At 37.2% G+C, this 17,725-nt stretch overlaps 3 protein-coding genes across 4 annotated transcripts in view; 2 read left to right on the forward strand and 1 right to left on the reverse strand.

The window, feature by feature from the left end:
* Positions 1–66: 66 nt before the first annotated feature.
* LOC123873822 (F-actin-capping protein subunit beta) lies at positions 67–4,419 on the reverse strand. The gene is made up of 6 exons (XM_045918892.1): positions 4,261–4,419; positions 3,756–4,140; positions 3,123–3,322; positions 2,363–2,474; positions 1,347–1,499; positions 67–883 (listed from the first exon to the last, which is right to left on the reverse strand). The coding sequence occupies exons 1-5, from the start codon at positions 4,261–4,263 to the stop codon at positions 1,369–1,371; spliced, it is 831 nt and encodes a 276-aa protein (XP_045774848.1). The 5' UTR covers positions 4,264–4,419; the 3' UTR covers positions 67–883; positions 1,347–1,368.
* A 198-nt stretch (positions 4,420–4,617) lies between these two features.
* LOC123873817 (atypical protein kinase C) overlaps positions 4,618–17,725 on the forward strand; it is a 260,236-nt gene continuing 247,128 nt past the window's right edge. The window contains exons 1-3 of one of the 2 annotated variants that reach the window (XM_045918882.1): positions 4,618–4,709; positions 5,488–5,674; positions 14,137–14,257. In XM_045918882.1, coding sequence (XP_045774838.1) covers positions 5,513–5,674; positions 14,137–14,257 — 283 coding nt within the window. In that variant the 5' untranslated portion in view covers positions 4,618–4,709; positions 5,488–5,512. Of the gene's footprint in view, positions 4,793–5,487; positions 5,675–14,136; positions 14,258–17,725 lie in introns of both variants that reach the window. The other variant, XM_045918880.1, reaches the window with a different exon arrangement.
* LOC123873819 lies at positions 7,413–11,637 on the forward strand. The gene is made up of 2 exons (XM_045918885.1): positions 7,413–9,765; positions 11,164–11,637. The coding sequence occupies exons 1-2, from the start codon at positions 8,031–8,033 to the stop codon at positions 11,196–11,198; spliced, it is 1,770 nt and encodes a 589-aa protein (XP_045774841.1). The 5' UTR covers positions 7,413–8,030; the 3' UTR covers positions 11,199–11,637.

Here is a 17,725-nt window from a genome sequence, read left to right on the forward strand (position 1 = left end):
TTATATTATTTTATAATACCACTTTCTAATTTACAATAAATATAGACTAAATAATGAAAATGCAAAAGAGATAATTATCTTAATTATTATATCATAACATTATTTTGGGCTAAAATAATTAACGATCCAATACGAAATGCAGATAAAATGCCAGAACTGACGTTTACTGATTTTACTGACCAGTTTAGTGCTACCTTTCTGACCAATTTAAAAGTAGATTGCACTTTAATATGCTATGTGCCTCTATTTTTTTTTCACTATGTATAGTTTCTCCGCAAAAAAAAAAACTTTGGTTGTTGCAGAATGACTGTGGTTTCTTTTTGGCTCTTTTCAGTAGAACCTGCAGGGTTAGCAAGAGATTTTGCATTTCGCTTACGTTGATAGATATCGAGCGTCGAAACACTAACGTCAAAGTAAAACGAACTCAAATTACTTGTTTTAAAGTGCAAGTTCATCCATACATCTGCAGCAAGTGCAAGCGGGACCTTGCGAAACAAAAATCGGTGATACTTAATACACAACTTTAAATCAAGCTTCTTTAGGTCCATTTTACTCTGAAGTGATTGTATTTCGACCCTCGAATACTGTCAAAGTTGGTGACATATAAAATCTCATACTAACTTTAAAACCTGGTTTTCTTTGTGCATTACTAGCACTTATACAGTTTTTATTTGAATTTTCCTTATTTTAAGACACTCTAAGTTAGTTAATACTATGAAATTGATGAAATATTGTATGGGAAATAAACAGCTTAATCTCTAAGGGATGCATTGAACTTACAAGCTTTTTCGACTGATTTACCTATTTACCTACGTAATTTTATAATTTCTTTTCTTTTGACCTGTAGATGTCGTTGTTATTTAACCCAAAATCTCCAACTCATCTGAAAACAAAAAAATATCTTTGAAGAATATTATGTAATTAATTCATGAGTGTTTTGGGATATTTTGATCAGAAAGAGTCATAATATGGCTAATATGTAGTTATTAAACTAAATAAGTAGTTTTGAGTTCTCGCCAAAATGACAAACGACAATCCAGACTCCTAGTTCTCAAACCACACGTATGGTCCGCCGGCGTTGCAGCAGCGCCTCGGCTAACGGCCGTATTCACAATCATTACTATGAGGTCTCATAGTGCGCGCGAACGCATAGTGTAGGTTCCACCAATCAGATCATTGTAAATTGACGTGATACAGTAATCTGATTGGTGGAACCTACACTGTGCGTCCGAGCGCACTATGAGACCTCATAGTAACGTTTGTTAATACGGGTGTTAGTCGTGCTGCAGAGCTGTCTTCTGTCGCACCACATTGGCTGTATATTGACATATGGCAAGGGATCTTACCAGACTCAAAGTCCTCTTGCCCTCAGTCCGCGCGCGTGGTCTGCCGGCGTTGCAGCAGCGCCTCGGCCAAGTCGTGCTGCAGAGCTGCCTTCTGCCGCACCACATTGGCTGGCACAGTCGAACGCAGACCATTCACTATGTCTTTTGTTTTTCCTGCAAAAATGATTGAAATTGTTCCTCAGTTTTCATTTAAGGGCTGATTCTTCAATCATCAAAAACATTTTTTTTTTCATATTTACTTTGAACTAACAATACCATATTTTCTCATTTTTTGAAAAATTGCAGTGACATTTTCAATTGTTACATTAGTTTAAATAGAAACATTTTTCAATTCTGAAAAGCGTTTCTTAACTGTTATAGTTCTAAACTGTTCTTAGTTATTATTATTTAACCAAAAATGTGTATAATTTAATTAGTATTTAATATATAGTATGTGTATAATTTAATTAGTACATAGTCTGTTTTTTTAACAGAGGAGTACTGAGTATATCAGACAGAGCGAGATGGGTGATTGTGAAGGGAGGAGCCAACGCCTTTGTTCTTGTCTAAAATTGTAAAGGCCCTTTCATATTGAATACTCCTAAAATGTACTGTACAGAAATTATAATTATTTTTCTATATAAATAATTTGATAAATAAATAACAATAAAACAATGTTGGATATAATATACATGTATTATGTACAAGAACTTATAAAGAAAGTAATTATTATATAATTCCTGTAATCTTAAAACTTTTGTTTTATTTGCTTGTCATCACTTCCTTCTGATGAACCTTCTGCAGACACCTGAATCCTGAAATTTCATCCGTCCCTTTTACCACCCAACATTCTGAACCATACAACGTGACAGGTCTAACGACAGTTTTGTTAATTTTCCCTTTAAGTTTAAGGGGCATTTTCGGGTCGCATATAACACCTGAGACCTGTCGCCATTTCATCCATCCCGCATTCATTCTATTGTTCACGTCTCGATCAATGCTACCTCACTTTGGAAGAGCAAACGAAGGTTCCGTACCAAAATAAATATCATTGAGGGTGTTCCTAATCTTATTCTCCATGTCTTCCACCATACGACCAATGTTAGCAATGTGAGGAGTCACATCACTCACTGCTGAATCTTGCTCTGCCTGGAAAAAATGAAAATATAATTATTATTTAACAGAAAAGATTTTTAGAAAAGAAAACAAGGTTATGACACTAGGTTTACTTAGACTAAAACTTGTTTACAAAATATGCCACTTGGCTTATATTATACTTGTCAGCAATGCTGTTTTTTGTTGTAAACACTATGCTCATCAATCAATTTTAATAATGTCAATCAATAAAACGTAAAATATAATTTAATTTATTACCAAATAATATATTATGTATACAGGAGTTAATGTAGTTCTATATTAACATTTTTTGGAGCCAGTATTATTATACTACTATAAATGCAAAAGTGTGTCTGTATGGCTTGCTTTTTATGGCTCATCCATTTAACAGATTTTGACAAAATTTGGTATAGAGGTAGCTTGCATCTCAGGAATGGATTCCCTTTTCTCTTCTCATTCTCAGGGATGGATTGGTCATTTGATGGATCCATGGGATTTTTGATAACCCTAAATCCACCTGGATGAAATCGTGGACATCATCTATTAGGTACAGAGGTAGCTTGCATCTCAAGCATGGGCTACTTTTTATCTAGGAAAACAAAGTTCGTATAGAATTTTAGGAAAAATTGAAATCCACATGGATGAACAAAGTAATTTTTTCTACTCCATATAATTCTATACCTGTCTAGTCAAACTGCCACCAAGATTCATGGTGCCACTGCCTTCTTTGTTGGTTTGAAGCCACAGCATAGCAGTAGAGGTCAACTTGTAGTGGGCATTCCTTCCAGAGCTCTTCTCCACCACTTCCACTACATGAATGGAGTCCCAGCAACCTTTAATTTTCTGAGAACCATCACCAGCTTTCTTTATCAGAATCACACCTGCAAAAAAGAATCACACAAGAAAATAATTTAGAACTAATGGTGATAGCTAATAACTAAGACTAAGTATGGTCAGAGCACCCTACATTATTAGCCTGAGAAAATCTACACCCCACACGCAATTAATGGAAAGGCGGGGATTTTTTGTTACTTACAACCTGTCAAGACAGCAACAGAATCAGAAACCCATTCTACTGAAATGAGCCAGACACAGCTTAACTGAATAAAAATGCTAGCATACTCTAAAATATCTTACTTTTAAGCAAGTTTTCAGGGCAAACAACTTTTTCACTTAGTTTTTTTTAATCGTAATTCTATTCAGGTTATTTATGAGTAGGTACAGTTTAAAATTATAAAAGTTGACAACTCTTCAACATCAAGATAGTAACTTATTAGAATCAATAAAACGTAAACAATGACTATTAGTGCATACCTGCAAAACCATGATCCATGTCCCATAAGTAAACAGAGCTCACACCACCCTCAAAATACATTTCCCTGTACTGGTCAAAAGCATGGTTAGCTTCGATTTCTAACTTTCTCAATCTCTCTGAAGGCATAGACCCATCTTCAAGCGGAGGATCATAAGTGTTTGACCATGGAGACCGGTACGAGTCTCCATCCCGATTGTAGTCACACAACAAGTAGTCTTTCCCGTTACTTCGGTCCTGAGCGATTTTTAATGGCTGGTCAACCGATGATAACAAGTCTTCGCATAAACTCGGCACCAAGTCAATCAAATCTGTTAAATTCTTCTCAATCTGCTGAGGAGGCAGCCTCCTCATCAAATCTAGAGCGCAATCCATCTGCTGTTCTGTCTGTAAATAAATATATGGCCTCATAAAATATACGATTTATCCTAAATAGCACAGGCATTAGTCATCAGAACAGTTAATCTTATCGACAATTATCCACTACTATAACTATAGTTAATTTACCATGGTTAAACACAAAGTTTAAAACACAAATTTACAGTTTATTTGTGCAATATAATGTTGAATTCTTTAAGAATTGAGAAAATTAGCAGTAAATTTCGGAATTCGGTTCGGACTTCAGATAAATCATAAGCGATTTGACAGATGACAGCAGTAATTATATGACAATTTGTCAATTTCTGGATACCATAGACAACGAGATTTCTCTATGGTTCCTCTTTAAAAGACTCAACGAATAGATACATTTTACTCATTCATACATAAGGCTAATAGTTTATGTTGGAAAGAAACTCTGCACACTTTTGGAGTCCTACTATTTGTACCGTGCTTATGGTTTGTCTCGAACGCTTTTCTACCTTTCCTTCCGGCTGCAACAGCCAACAACTGTCAGTTTGTCAAATTGAATGTTGTTGTGTCAAAACTTTTGTTGATACTACTTTTTAAATAAATAGGTAATTAAAGGAGAATTTCTTATTAATTTTCTAAATTAAACAGTGCTTTTTACATCGCGCCTGTTCAGTTTTTGTTCATTTGAGTAAGTTACTTTAAAAAGTTTGCTTTGTGCCTATTAAAATGATTCATGTTGTGAGAATGTTTTGTGCGATATTACACCTTAGCACCTTTTGTGCATGCCGAAACGGGAAGTAAACCACATAACTATACTCCGCTTGGCTCGCACAATAATCGTTCATTAGGAATTACGCTATAATTATCATTGTATGTTAAATAGGTTATGCAAAGAAACCTTACCTATAGAAACCATAGGAATAACTATAGAGATTTGGGCATCTGCGCTGGTTATAATGAGTAATTTATGATGCTCAAAGTTCGTAATTAAAATTGGTATACATTTTTTTTTGCATTGACTTAGTTTGAGCTAAGTACATACTTTGAATGTTTTACTTGTTACAGTTATGTTTATGTCAGTTATGGTTAAGATTTATTCAAAGAGTCAGGATAAACTTAAAGTTATGAGGCTCATAAGAACCTTATTTAGATAGAGCTTTCAACTTTTAGGTAGAGTATTGTCTCTGTTGTTGAAACTGACAAAACACCACATAGGTATGAGTGACAGAGACAATACTCTACAAAGACGAAATCTCTTTCTAAAGTGTGATGTACAATATTACCTGCCGGCTACTATTAATTATACTATTATTAATTACCTTTTGTCAAAAACTTTATTGGCTAAATAAGTTTAAACTGAACCCCTTTGTCATATAATTTCAGGTGATTGGTGAAAAGTTAGTGTGACATGATGCCGAGTCAACTGGTAGGCCAGAATGATCACACAACGGATGTGCGAGTGAAGACTGTGTACAGTGGTGATGTGTTCATTACATACATCAACCATAATGTCACACTGGAAGAGTTCACCCAAGAGATGATGGCTATATGCCGCTTTCAGCCTGATCAGGTATACTTATAAATGAACCACCCAATGCCCATCTATTCATCCATATGAAATTATGGTTAAAAAAGACTGGGAAACCTGTGTGATGTTTCATTGTTTTACCATGTACCCTTTGCCGACCCGTTGCTCTGTTGCAGGGCAGTTCTGATTTAAGGGCAAACCAACTAACAAACACGCTTTCAAATTTATTATATGGGTAGTGATTATACATAGACTAGAATCTAGTAGTCTACAAAGTCGTAGATAATATCTAGTCACTAGATAATGCCTACGACTTTGTCTACATGGATTAAAATTTTTTAAACAACCTGGTTATTTACTAGCCTATTTTCATCTCCTTTAAGCAAGCTCTACCAAATTTTTGAAAACCTACATATATATAGTCTGCGACAGGTTGAGATGGCAATGCGGGTATGAGGTGGGGGCAGGGGGGGGGGCGATGACACAAACACGCACACACATCCTGCACACCTTCACATCAGGCCGTGCTCGCCCACATCTAGTTAGCGGGGGTCTGCGCCAGATTGCCATTTTAACCTGTCGCGTACTATATATTTAAGCGTAGAAACTGGTAACTATATTAATAAAATTAAAGAGCTATTTATATGGCAAAGCAGAAGCAAACAGAATTTTGCATCATTTCATATGAACAAATCTGTGCTTAGTGTTCGCGCCGCTAGGATGTGTGTATACCTAGATATATGTGTCGAGTGACGTGCCGCGTATAAAGTGCTCAAATGAGAACCCCGACATTCGAAATGCGGCCAGATAGATAGCTACGCGCGGCCTGTGCGTCCACCATGTTACCTATTCTCAATTCTGTACAGTACTTATAATAAAGTGCTTTAAACAACATTAGTTTGTTATTCGAGCTTGTTCGACACCTATCCTGAACAAGAAATGGCGACCGTGACAGGACCTGCAATTTCGGACAACGAAGTTTTGGCGAAGAAATCCACTTGCATCTAAAGTGCCACGCCACGCTTCATAACGGGACTATGATCCGCAAGCCGACTTCGATCGAAGACTTGGATCTTGTGATGTGTCTACCTATTCAGCCGACGAGGTCTACAGCAGTTTGGAAGATCGAGAACCGGCAAGGATCATCAAACAATGGACGTGGCCTGTTAAATCGAGTGAGCCAGTTCCTTTTCTTTGTCCCTAATTTGTCCCCTTCAGTCTGTGCAGGCAATGAATTTAGACCCTAAAGGCATAAAATATTTTCTATTATGTGCATAAATCAATGTAATAGTGAATATTAAGCCTACATCTAGTCTAATTGCATAGAAAATCATTAGGATTACCCATCTATTTTATGGCTGTGCACAATCTATAGGTATTTAATTACCTACTTAGTGCTTTTCGTAAGCGCCTTTACCTAAATAAACATTTATTTTAGGACTTCTTTGCTTACGAAGCTAATAAGCACTGTCTTTCAAACTTAATTGCCTTAAAATAACAATTAAGTTAATCCAAACTGTGAACTGTGGGTAATCTATACTTACCAACCTAGTGCTTTCGTAAGTGCCTTTACCTAAATAAACATTTATTTTAGGACTTCTTTGCTTACGAAGCTAATAAGCACTGTCTTTAAAACTTATTTGCCTTAAAATAACGATTAAGTTAATCCAAACTGTAGGTAATCTAATTACCTACCTAGTGCCTTTCGTAAGCGCCTTCATACCTAAATAATAATTTATTTTAGGACTTCTTTGCTTACGAAGCTAATAAGCGCTGCCTTTGAAACTTATTTTCCTAATAATAACAATTAAGTTCCAATTGTGAACATCTATACCTAATTACCTACCTAGTGCCTTTCGTAAGCGCCTTCATACCTAAATAATAATTTATTTATGGTCTTCTTTGCTTACGGACCTAATAAGCACATATCTTTAAATTTTATTTGGTTTAAAACAACAGTTAAATACCAAACTTGTTAAAATATACCTAAGTAACTACTTACTTATTTTGTTTTACGCCTCATTTGCAAGGCTTAGATCCATTTCACTTATTCTTTATTTAAATTGCTATTTACATGCAAAAATTAACGCAATTATAAGTAAATTAATCCTAAAACTCAATTCTATCTACCTACTTATTTTTATTGTTTCCAAGTTACGACTACAGTGTTGCGTAATATCAATTTCAGCGACTCAGCGCTTCCTTTCGAACAACGTCTACGCGTACGGTGCATCTACAAGCGCGCTTGCAGCGGCTGAATTTGCATCGTGCGACCTTGAGCGTAGCCGCGAGCCTGCCTCTCACCGGCCGGCTCGAGTCAACGCATCGAAGTATAGGAGCGTATCGTACCTACCATTTTTATATTTTATTAATAACACAGTAACACTACTTAATTAAAATGTCGCTAAGCGAACAGAGTCTTGATACTAACCTAAGAGAATTAACAGCAAAACGTAGCTCATTTAAAGGCCGACTCACTAAGTTTAAAAATAACTTAGACGTTTTGTCTAGTTGCAAGTCAATTTCACCAGTCGAAGTCAGCAAATTATCAATTAAATTAAGTCGATTTGAAACATTATTTACGGATTTCGATGAGCTACAAACGCAAATAGAGGTTCTTAATGTAGAAAACCTAGACGCGGAATTAAATATTCGCGAAACTATTGAGCAAGACTTTTGCTATTGCATCGCGACTGCCCAGCAATTAATTGATACGAATTCTACTCCAAAGAAACAAAATAATTCATCGCATTCTTGTCATGATCACGACGAATGCGACGGGTTGTTGGGTTTTAAGTTACCAACTATTAAAATTTCAAACTTTGATGGTTCTTATTACAAATGGCTGGAATTTAAGGACACCTTTGTGTCTCTAGTCCATGATAATACTAGAATAAAAGATATACACAAGTTTTATTATTTGAATTCATACCTAGAAGGAGAGGCCGCCCGCGTGATAAGTAATTTGGAAGTAAGTGATAAAAATTATAGTAAGGCATGGCAGCTTCTCTGCGAGCGTTATGATAACAAGCGCCAATTGATAAATAATCACTTAAAGGCTTTGCTCAGTGTAGATACGGTTCGCGAAACCGAGAAATCTTTTCGTTTTATTATAGACCATGTCACTAAAAACTTGCGTGCCCTTCACACATTAGGGTTGCCTACTGAAAGTTGGGACATGCTTATAATTTTTCTTATTTCACAAAAGCTAGACCCCACCACAAGTTTGAAGTGGGAAGAAAGCAGAAGTTCATTGAAGGACATCCCTACACTAGATGATTTCTTCCAATTTCTAAAAAATAGGGCAGATGTATTTGAGGCAATTAAAAGTAAACGTCGCAGTTCCACAGAACCCTCACCAAAGGGTAAGAGGGAGTTTACTAAATCATTCTCAGCGACCAGTTCACCTTCTAAATCTAAAGTTAATTTTGTCTGTCCAGTTTGTAAAGGTAAACATCGTATTTACGAGTGCTTGACCTTCAAGAATAAATCTCCAGAAGATAGATCTGCACTCGTATCTTCTCTAAATCTTTGCCGGAATTGCCTCCGCAAGGATCACACCGTGGACCAGTGCCGCCTGTCTGGTGGTGGCTGTAAGATCTGTAACCAACGGCACAATTCACTGATCCACGTCAACGTCTCCGAAAGTGAAGAAGAACCAGCACTAGAGACTGTTACCATGTCATCCACATCAGTGACTGAAGTTCTACTATGCACCGCACTAGTTGATTTGTTTAATCCGACCACTAATGAAAAGGTCACAGTGCGTGCTCTTCTTGACAGCGGAAGCCAGTCCTCATTCTTGACCACAGCTGTCAAACAAAGTCTTGGCTTACCTTCTCAAAAAATCGATACCAAGATCATTGGTATCGGTGACACCAAACTAAATGTTTTATCAGAACGATGTTTAGTCCACATAAAATCAAAACATTCCTCTTTCAATACGACTGTATCTTGTTTAGTTTTGCCTAAGCTTACAGGTCAACTGCCTAAGATTGCCTTCGATATTACAAGATTGAATATTTCCAATTTTCAGCTGGCGGATCCAACATTTAACATTCCCTCTGATATTGATGTTATTCTGGGCGCAGAGCTGTTCTGGTGTATCATTGGCACTGAACAGCATTCTCTTGGTGAGCACTACCCTATTTTGCATAGCTCCAAGTTAGGATGGCTAATAGCCGGTCCTATAGGCCCTAGTATAAAGGCACATAAATCTTACCCTGCTCAAGAAACTTCTTGCAACTTAGTTAGTTGCGACTCAGATTTATCTAATGAAATTACAAATTTTTGGAACTTGAAAAAGTGCCTACTAAGACCATCTATAAAGAAGAGGAGCATCTTTGTGAACAGCATTTTCTCCAAAACACTTACCGCTGTGATGATGGCCATTTTTGCGTAAAAATCCCGCTTCGTTGTGACAAGGATTGTTTAGGGAATTCTTATGCATTGGCAGGAAGAAGTATTTTTAACCTTGAAAGGCGCTTCAATAAACAGCCTTTACTCAAGCAATCATATGTAGAATTCATGAGGGAGTATGCAGACCTTAAGCATTTATCTGTATACGACAAACCCCTATCAGAATCTTCATTTTATCTGCCTCATCATCCAGTTCTTCTAAAACTAACCAGTAAATCGACTACAACTGAAATTTCTGAACTTAATTCCCATGCCCCTACATCACAAAACCCAGCTTATTTAGTTTCACGTGGTGTGCAGCCCTCTTGCGTGAACCAATGTGAGTTATGGTGGCATGGATCAACTTACCTTTTAGAGCCAGAAGCGACTTGGCCCGCACAAGAACATAGAATTAAAAACCTACCTGAAATCAGAACACTCGCAGTGGAGGCCCAGGAACCTTTCCTTAATTTAACTAGTATTTCAAAATTGCCTATTTTACAACACATTTATACCTGGGTGCTTCGATGTATCAATAACGTAATAAAGTCCAAAAATAGGTTGACTGGTCTATTGCAATCTTCCGAACTTGATAATTCTATGTGTGCTCCAGTGAAGATTTCACAAGGTCAGTCTTTTGCAAACGAATTGACACTTTTGTCTAGCAATAAGCAGTTTAAAGCAAGTTCACTTCTGTCTTCATTGGACACCGTTATTGATGCAAAGGGTATACTCCGCGTAGGTGGCCATCTTTCTATGTCCGATTTTAATTACGACAAAAAATGTCCAATTTTATTATATGCTGACAGTCATCTAACTAAGATTTTATTTTATAACGAGCGTGATCGTCTAAAATCTGGGGAGTTTCAAGACTCTGTACAAAACTTTGTATCCAAACAGAATATTGAGTTTGAGTTCTCCCTCGTATACGCTCTTAACTTCAGTGGTTTGTGGGAGGCCGGCACAAAGGCAACCAAATTTCATCCAAAAAGAGTAATGTGCACATCCAACTTAACTTTCGAGGAATTATCTTCATTGTTTGCACAGGTTGAGTCAATCCTCAACAGCCGGCCCCTCTGTCCTTCCCCCAATGATCTCCAGTGTCTCACACCCGGACACTTTCTGATTGGCAGGCCACTCATGTCCTTGCCGAGTCCACCTCTACTAGAAATCAACACCAACCGACTCGACCGATTTCAACGGCTGAAGCAGGCGCACCAGCACTTTTGGAAACGATGGGCTAACGTTTATGTGGCCGAACTACAAAAGCGCACGAAGTGGCGCACAAGGTGTACAACATTGAAGGTTCACGACCTAGTTTTGCTGAAGGAGCCAAGCGCGCCTCCGCTCTGCTGACGCCTTAGCAGAGTGACACAACTGCATCCTGGAGCTGATGACGTGCCCCGCGTTGCAGACATCTCCAACGCTCAGGGCATTGTGCGACGGGCCCTTAATCGGATCTGCCTGTTGCCAACTTCTTGCTCTTGAAAGGATCTTTCAAGGGCCGGGAGGATGTTCGCGCCGCTAGGATGTGTGTATACCTAGATATATGTGTCGAGTGACGTGCCGCGTATAAAGTGCTCAAATGAGAACCCCGACATTCGAAATGCGGCCAGATAGATAGCTACGCGCGGCCTGTGCGTCCACCATGTTACCTATTCTCAATTCTGTACAGTACTTATAATAAAGTGCTTTAAACAACATTAGTTTGTTATTCGAGCTTGTTCGACACCTATCCTGAACACTTAGTTTAAAAGGCACTTTTTAGTTGAGACCATAATTTTTATTGCTATTTCCATCAAAGTAACTATTTTACAATGTTGATTGTTGGCTTGTTACAAAATTGTTCATGAGCCTATGAAATTAGACAATGTTGTTAGTAAATGTTGAATCATGGATTAAGGCCATGATAAGAGATAGTGCATGTGCCACAAGTAACTATAAAATGATTATGGAAAATGTATTGTGTCACACTAAAATCATAGAAATGTAAATCGATTTATTGAGGAATTTCGATTTATGGTCAAAATTTCAACTGCTGGGCATAGGTGTCTTGTGGGACTTTCACACACACAGTCTTGCGCTTCCCTGCAACTCTTTTGATGTCGTCTGTCGTCGTCTACCTGCGCTTTTCGGTGCAAGATCACCAATCCGATTTCCTATACCTAGGGTTCCCAATGTCTATAGTTTTTTTGAACTATGTGCTCTGTCTATTACCACTTCGGCTTCGAATTCCGTTGAGCTATGTCGGTTACTCTGGTTCTCCTGTGGATCTCCTCTTTTCTAATTTGATCACGTAAGAAACTCATCATCACCTGCTGAGTGAGAATGTCATTATGTATTTAATCTGTATAAATTCAATTTCTATCCTATTTGTAAATATTTAAAGCAAATACTGCTTGTTAGATATGCATGTTTTTTTATTTTGCCTAAAATAGCCAAAAAGGAACTCAGTCTAACATTCGGTTTAGTATTTAAGATTTGATTTCAGATTTAAAAAAAATAGACAAACTAAGAAGTCTTTGAACTTATCGTCACGCCTTACTGAACGTTGCAAAAGGTAAAAAACATAGAAGAATAGTTTTGGCTTCATAAAAACTGCAAACACAAGTAACAAAAAGATAATAGAGTTTAAGTAAATAAACTACGATTAGTTACTACTTTTAAAACCTTTATTTATTACTAGATGATGTCCGCGACTTCGTCCGCGTGGATTTAGGTTTTTATAAATCCCAAGGGATCTCTTCGATTTTTCGAGATAAAAAGTAGCTTATGTATATTCATCTCCAGTGTGTAAGTTATCTCTGTACCGAATATGTAGATAATGCCCTGCCACTTTGTCCACGTAGGATTAGGTTTTTCATGAATTCTGTGTGAAACTCTTTGATTTTCCGGGTCAAAAAGTATTCTGTGACCTTTCCTGGGATGCATAACATCATAAAACAGTCAATAAAATCATAACAAACAGTCACACGAAAACAATCAAAATAGAAGAAAATTCGATAGTGTTTCGTTTGTGTTTCTACCCAAGAACACAGCTATGTTCTTGGGTAAAAACACAAACTAAAATGAAGTGAGCAGAAGAGTTAACATAACATAGAAGATATACTGAGCACAAAAAGAAATTTTAATAGGAAATTATGACAAAAATGAAAAAGATATTAATTGATTCCTGCATCCTCCCAAGCCTAACTTATGCAAGCCAAACATGGGTATTCACTGATAAAATAAAACAAGAAGCATATGGAGCTGAGAAGAATACAAAAAATAAGAAACATAGGTATCCGAAAGAAAACTAAGTTAATAGACGCTCTTCAGTATGCTCTTGAACAAAAATGGTAATGGGCAGGACATATATCAAGATACAAAGACAACAGGTGGACTTAGCAACGAAATGGCAGGGCTCGAAAGGCAAAAGGAGAGTGGAAAGACAGGAAAAACTGGAAGGATGACATCATCAACATAGCCGGAAAGAATTGGATGGATTTTGCAATTAACAGAGAAACATGGAAAAACATGGAAGGACGCTTTTACCCACAGAGGGCCACACCCCAAAGAACAGGTTAAAAAAAAAAACAAAAGTAGTGTGTGGAAAATAAAACTTTAAAAGTTATACATATTAGTAATTTTGTTAACAATAAAGATGTTTAAATAAATAAATATTATAGTATGGAATGGATAGTAATTCTGCGATGCAAACCCTTCCTTTTTGCATTGCCGTAGTCGGGTAAAAAACTAGATAAGTGCGAATCAGACTCGTACACGAAGGGTTCCGTACCACCGTAAAAGAAATAACCGTTTTTAGGGTTCCGTACCTCAAAAGTAAAAACGGAACCCTTATAGAATCACTTTGTTGTCTGTCTGTCCGTCTGTCGTGTCTGTCAAGAAAATCTATAGTATTTCTAGTATATAGTATTTATAGTATATAGTATTTCTCGTTGACCTAGGGTCATATGGAACCCTCGGTGCGCGATTCTGACTCGCACTTGGCCGGTTTTTATTTTAGTGATGTAACCAAAAGTTGACGGTTTCGGATTTTTCCCTTTACTTGTGATAAGTCATTACTACCTGCCTAAACCAGCCTAATTTTAATTTGTTTGACCCAGGTGTTCACAATGAAGTGGGTGGATGAAGAAGGTGACCCGTGTACCATATCCACTCAGCTGGAGCTGGACGAGGCCCTGAGGTTGTACGAGCTGAACCGAGACTCCGAGCTGACTATTCATGGTACGTGCTTTGATATGTTCACATTACATACTTTTTTTGTCTTTGTTGTATTTACTCCCTTTACAAACTCTCGCACTGCCAAGAGTCACTGGTAGAGGTCTTTTATAGAGATGTGTGCTTCTCTGTCCACTTTCACTTTCTTTTTCTCTTTATAGTTACAACTTTCTGGTACAAAAAACAAACTAGCCGTCAAAATTTTCTAATTTTCCAGATTTGCACCCCAAAAGTCACTTCCATATTCAAAAAGTCCTGTTTGGGTCATAGAAATACAAGTGTATCTAACATAATCGGTTTTGATTCGAATCAAACTAGCTGTGACAGACGGACAGACAGGCATCCTATAAGGCTTCCATTTTTTTACTCGGACGTATGAATGGAACCATAAAAAAAGGTTTATTTTATTTTTAAAATTCGTGAATGTTGAAATAATTCCAAAGTTAACTATATCTGTACCCCGTTTCTGTATACCAACCCACTAGTACTAATACACATAAACGTCGCGAATCGAAATTAGGGTGACGTCCTGTAAATCGAAAAATAAATTATCCGTGTTTTGTAACATTAAAGCGAAGGTAGTGTACACGGAAAACAAATTTCTGTATTTTACCGCAATCCAGAGTGAAAGCGAAATCAAGCGGAAAAGGAAATGTTCCGTAATCATCACTCCAAGGAGTTGACATACGTGATTTTGGCCGACATTAATAGCTCTGGCATTTAAGCCAGGGTAATTGCAATGTAACACCATTTTGACGAAATTATAAGTAAGTAGGTGCATGACTTTTTAAAAATTACCTACACTAGCCGCTTAGGCAAGATTGATTTGATAAGATTACTCTGATTTAATTTATTAAATGACTTGGTCCGCAAAATCTAGGGTAAGTACTGGTTTCAATTTTTAACTATATGTATTACGGATTAAAAAAATGAGTAATTCGTCATTAAGGCGCAACATAATATAGGAAACCGAGCAATATGTTAATTCGCGAACACTTCGATGACACTTTCTAAAGTTTTGGACCCAGTGGTCTGTGCCTTCGTGGAGCGGGACTGTTGCGTAAAGCACCAAGTTCAAACCTTCTTGCCCAAGAAGAGACTAGCTTTTTGGAAAATATTGATGGATGGTTTTATGTGAAACAAAAACGCGTACGATCTGATCGGTTAGGATTGCTTGGTCATGAAACGTGATTTAGGTTTTTTGAATGCTTTAGATATTATTGGGTGTCATTTCGATTTATCAATTCGGTTTACAAAGAATCTCGCTGACAGATATCTATAGGGGCCAAGCCGGATATACTAGCGTGTCGTGTCGTGTTGTGTGTTGTGTCATGACGCAGCAGAAGCGTATCGGTTTCAAACATTTAGTATGGTTAACACATGGTGATGGTAACGCGTTATGTTAAGTGATTACCGCCGCCCATGAACATTTGCAGCACCATAGGCACAACCTTTACGTTGCTGGCTTTTCAGGAATTCGTTGTTCCACTCCTATAATAATGCCAATAATAAGCATTAGCAGACCTTTTTCAGACATAGCACAAAAGATAGACTAAAATGAATGACTAGATTTTGATTAGGACAAAGTTGTCTTAAAGAATCTAGATACCTTTGACCTCTACTACCTATTACTAGTAGGTACGCTGGACTTGGTATTGCCATCCTGTTTTTGAAGCAACTTGATTGTCGCCATTTAAAGCAGCAGTGAACGTCATGACGTGAGCGTATTCGGAACTACGTATGTTAGTGACGAGACATCCATCAAAGTAGCATCCACACGAAGACCATATGAAACAAATTGTCAGTTTTAATACCCGATTTCAGTGCTAGATATTAATTCAAAAATACTCGCCCCAAAAGTATCTTTATGATATAAGTTAAGATTTACTCATCTCTAGATGCTAATACTGTTATATTTTCCTTCCAGATTCCTGTCTAATCCCTTCCTATCCTGAAGAAAGAAGTTACAAACCTTTCATGCAAGCACTGATTTTCGATTTTTTAAATATCTAAAACGATAAATCTCTAGACATCTTTTTGCCGGCTGCATTACATTTTAAAGAATAGTTATTTGTGATGCATGGCTGCAAAGATGTTATTTTGTCGCGCGAGTTTGTATTGAACTCCGGAGTCAGCGCGAGCGAAACGAGTGGTTCAAAAATAGAATCCTGAGCATAGCGAGAAATTCAAAGGCTCGAACGCAAATAACTTGAAGCCTTGAAAAACACACAACTTTTCATCTCACTACAGCAAGGAAAACGCTAGACGCTTGATACAAGAGGCGCCAGTACCGTGGAGGTTTCAATAAAAAGTTTCTATATTAATAAGGAACTAATGCAAAAAAAAATCTGTACACGAATAAAGTTTTTTTCGGGTGCGTTCAGAATTCAAATTTAAAAAGAAAAAATCATAATTCAACGAACTTCATTGTGTATATTTGTTTTTATTCAATAAAGCTGAAACGGAGTAGGTAGGTATACTCGTATTCACTCGTATTGTTTAATTTAATTTAGTCAAAATAAAAATAAAGTGTTCCAACGGGTCACTTAATACAGTAGTAAAGACTGTAGAATAGAATAGAATATATATTTTATTTAAGTAAACATTTACAAGTGCTTTTGAATCGTCAAAATAATTTACCACTGGTTGGGATTTGGGAATGCCGTTCCTACCGAGAAGAACCAGTAAGAAACTCGGCGGTTCAGTGTTTAGGGCTTACAATGAATTAATCATTATTATTTCATAGCAGGTAAATATTTAGACAAAGAATACAGCTACGTCTTTAAATACTCGCGGCTTAGGGGTGTGGAAATTTTACGTGGCCCGTGGTATTAAGACGATCGGCTTTTAAGCGGTGTTGCTGGGAAAATGTGAGGAAAATCCTAAATTTCAATAGGCGCCGCGCGGTACATTACCATAAATGAATTATTTATTTGCGCGTAAATCATTACGCACGACTTTCGACGTTATGTTTGATGTTTGTCTTTTGGTCTGCGACGAAATCTTTATTTTATCCATAGACAATATAATATTTATTTTATCTCAAAAAGATTGAGCCTCTTTATGCTTCACTTCTAGACTGTGGTCGTCTCTAATAGGAAAAAGATATCTGAGTATTTGACCTCTGAATACTGAAAGAAAGAAAGAAAGCAAAAGCTTTTATTTTTGAAAGCTGTAAGGTACTGCAAGGCAGCCTGAAAGATGTTAAGGTGGATGCGACGGGTCTGCCCGCGAAATTAAAATTTAATTTGATTTTTCGCAATTTGTAAACTAATACGACAAAGTAGGCTTATGGCACTTAATTTCCCCAACGGCAGTATCATCCTCACAGAAGCTCATGAAATTAGCTCTAGGATCGACTAGTTGTTGTCTCTTAGTCCCTAAGTGTTGAATGTCTCTTAATGTGGGTGTGTTGGCGGGTGTGGGGGTGTGTAGGTATGTATGTTTGTTACTCCTTCACGCAAAAACTACGAG

Source organism: Maniola jurtina, chromosome 17 (genome assembly GCF_905333055.1).
Source record: "Maniola jurtina chromosome 17, ilManJurt1.1, whole genome shotgun sequence".
NCBI lineage: Eukaryota > Metazoa > Arthropoda > Insecta > Lepidoptera > Nymphalidae > Maniola > Maniola jurtina.

Coding starts and splice junctions, on each gene's coding strand:
- LOC123873822 (XM_045918892.1), bottom strand. Junction 3,323..3,755: donor CATGGATCATGGTTTTGCAG/GTATGCACTAAT, acceptor TCTTTTTTGCAG/GTGTGATTCTGATAAAGAAA. Junction 1,500..2,362: donor CCTCAATGATATTTATTTTG/GTACGGAACCTT, acceptor TCATTTTTGCAG/GAAAAACAAAAGACATAGTG.
- LOC123873819 (XM_045918885.1), top strand. CDS start 8,031: ATGTCGCTAAGCGAACAGAGTCTTGATACTAACCTAAGAGAATTAACA. Junction 9,766..11,163: donor CACTGAACAGCATTCTCTTG/GTGAGCACTACC, acceptor TCTGATTGGCAG/GCCACTCATGTCCTTGCCGA.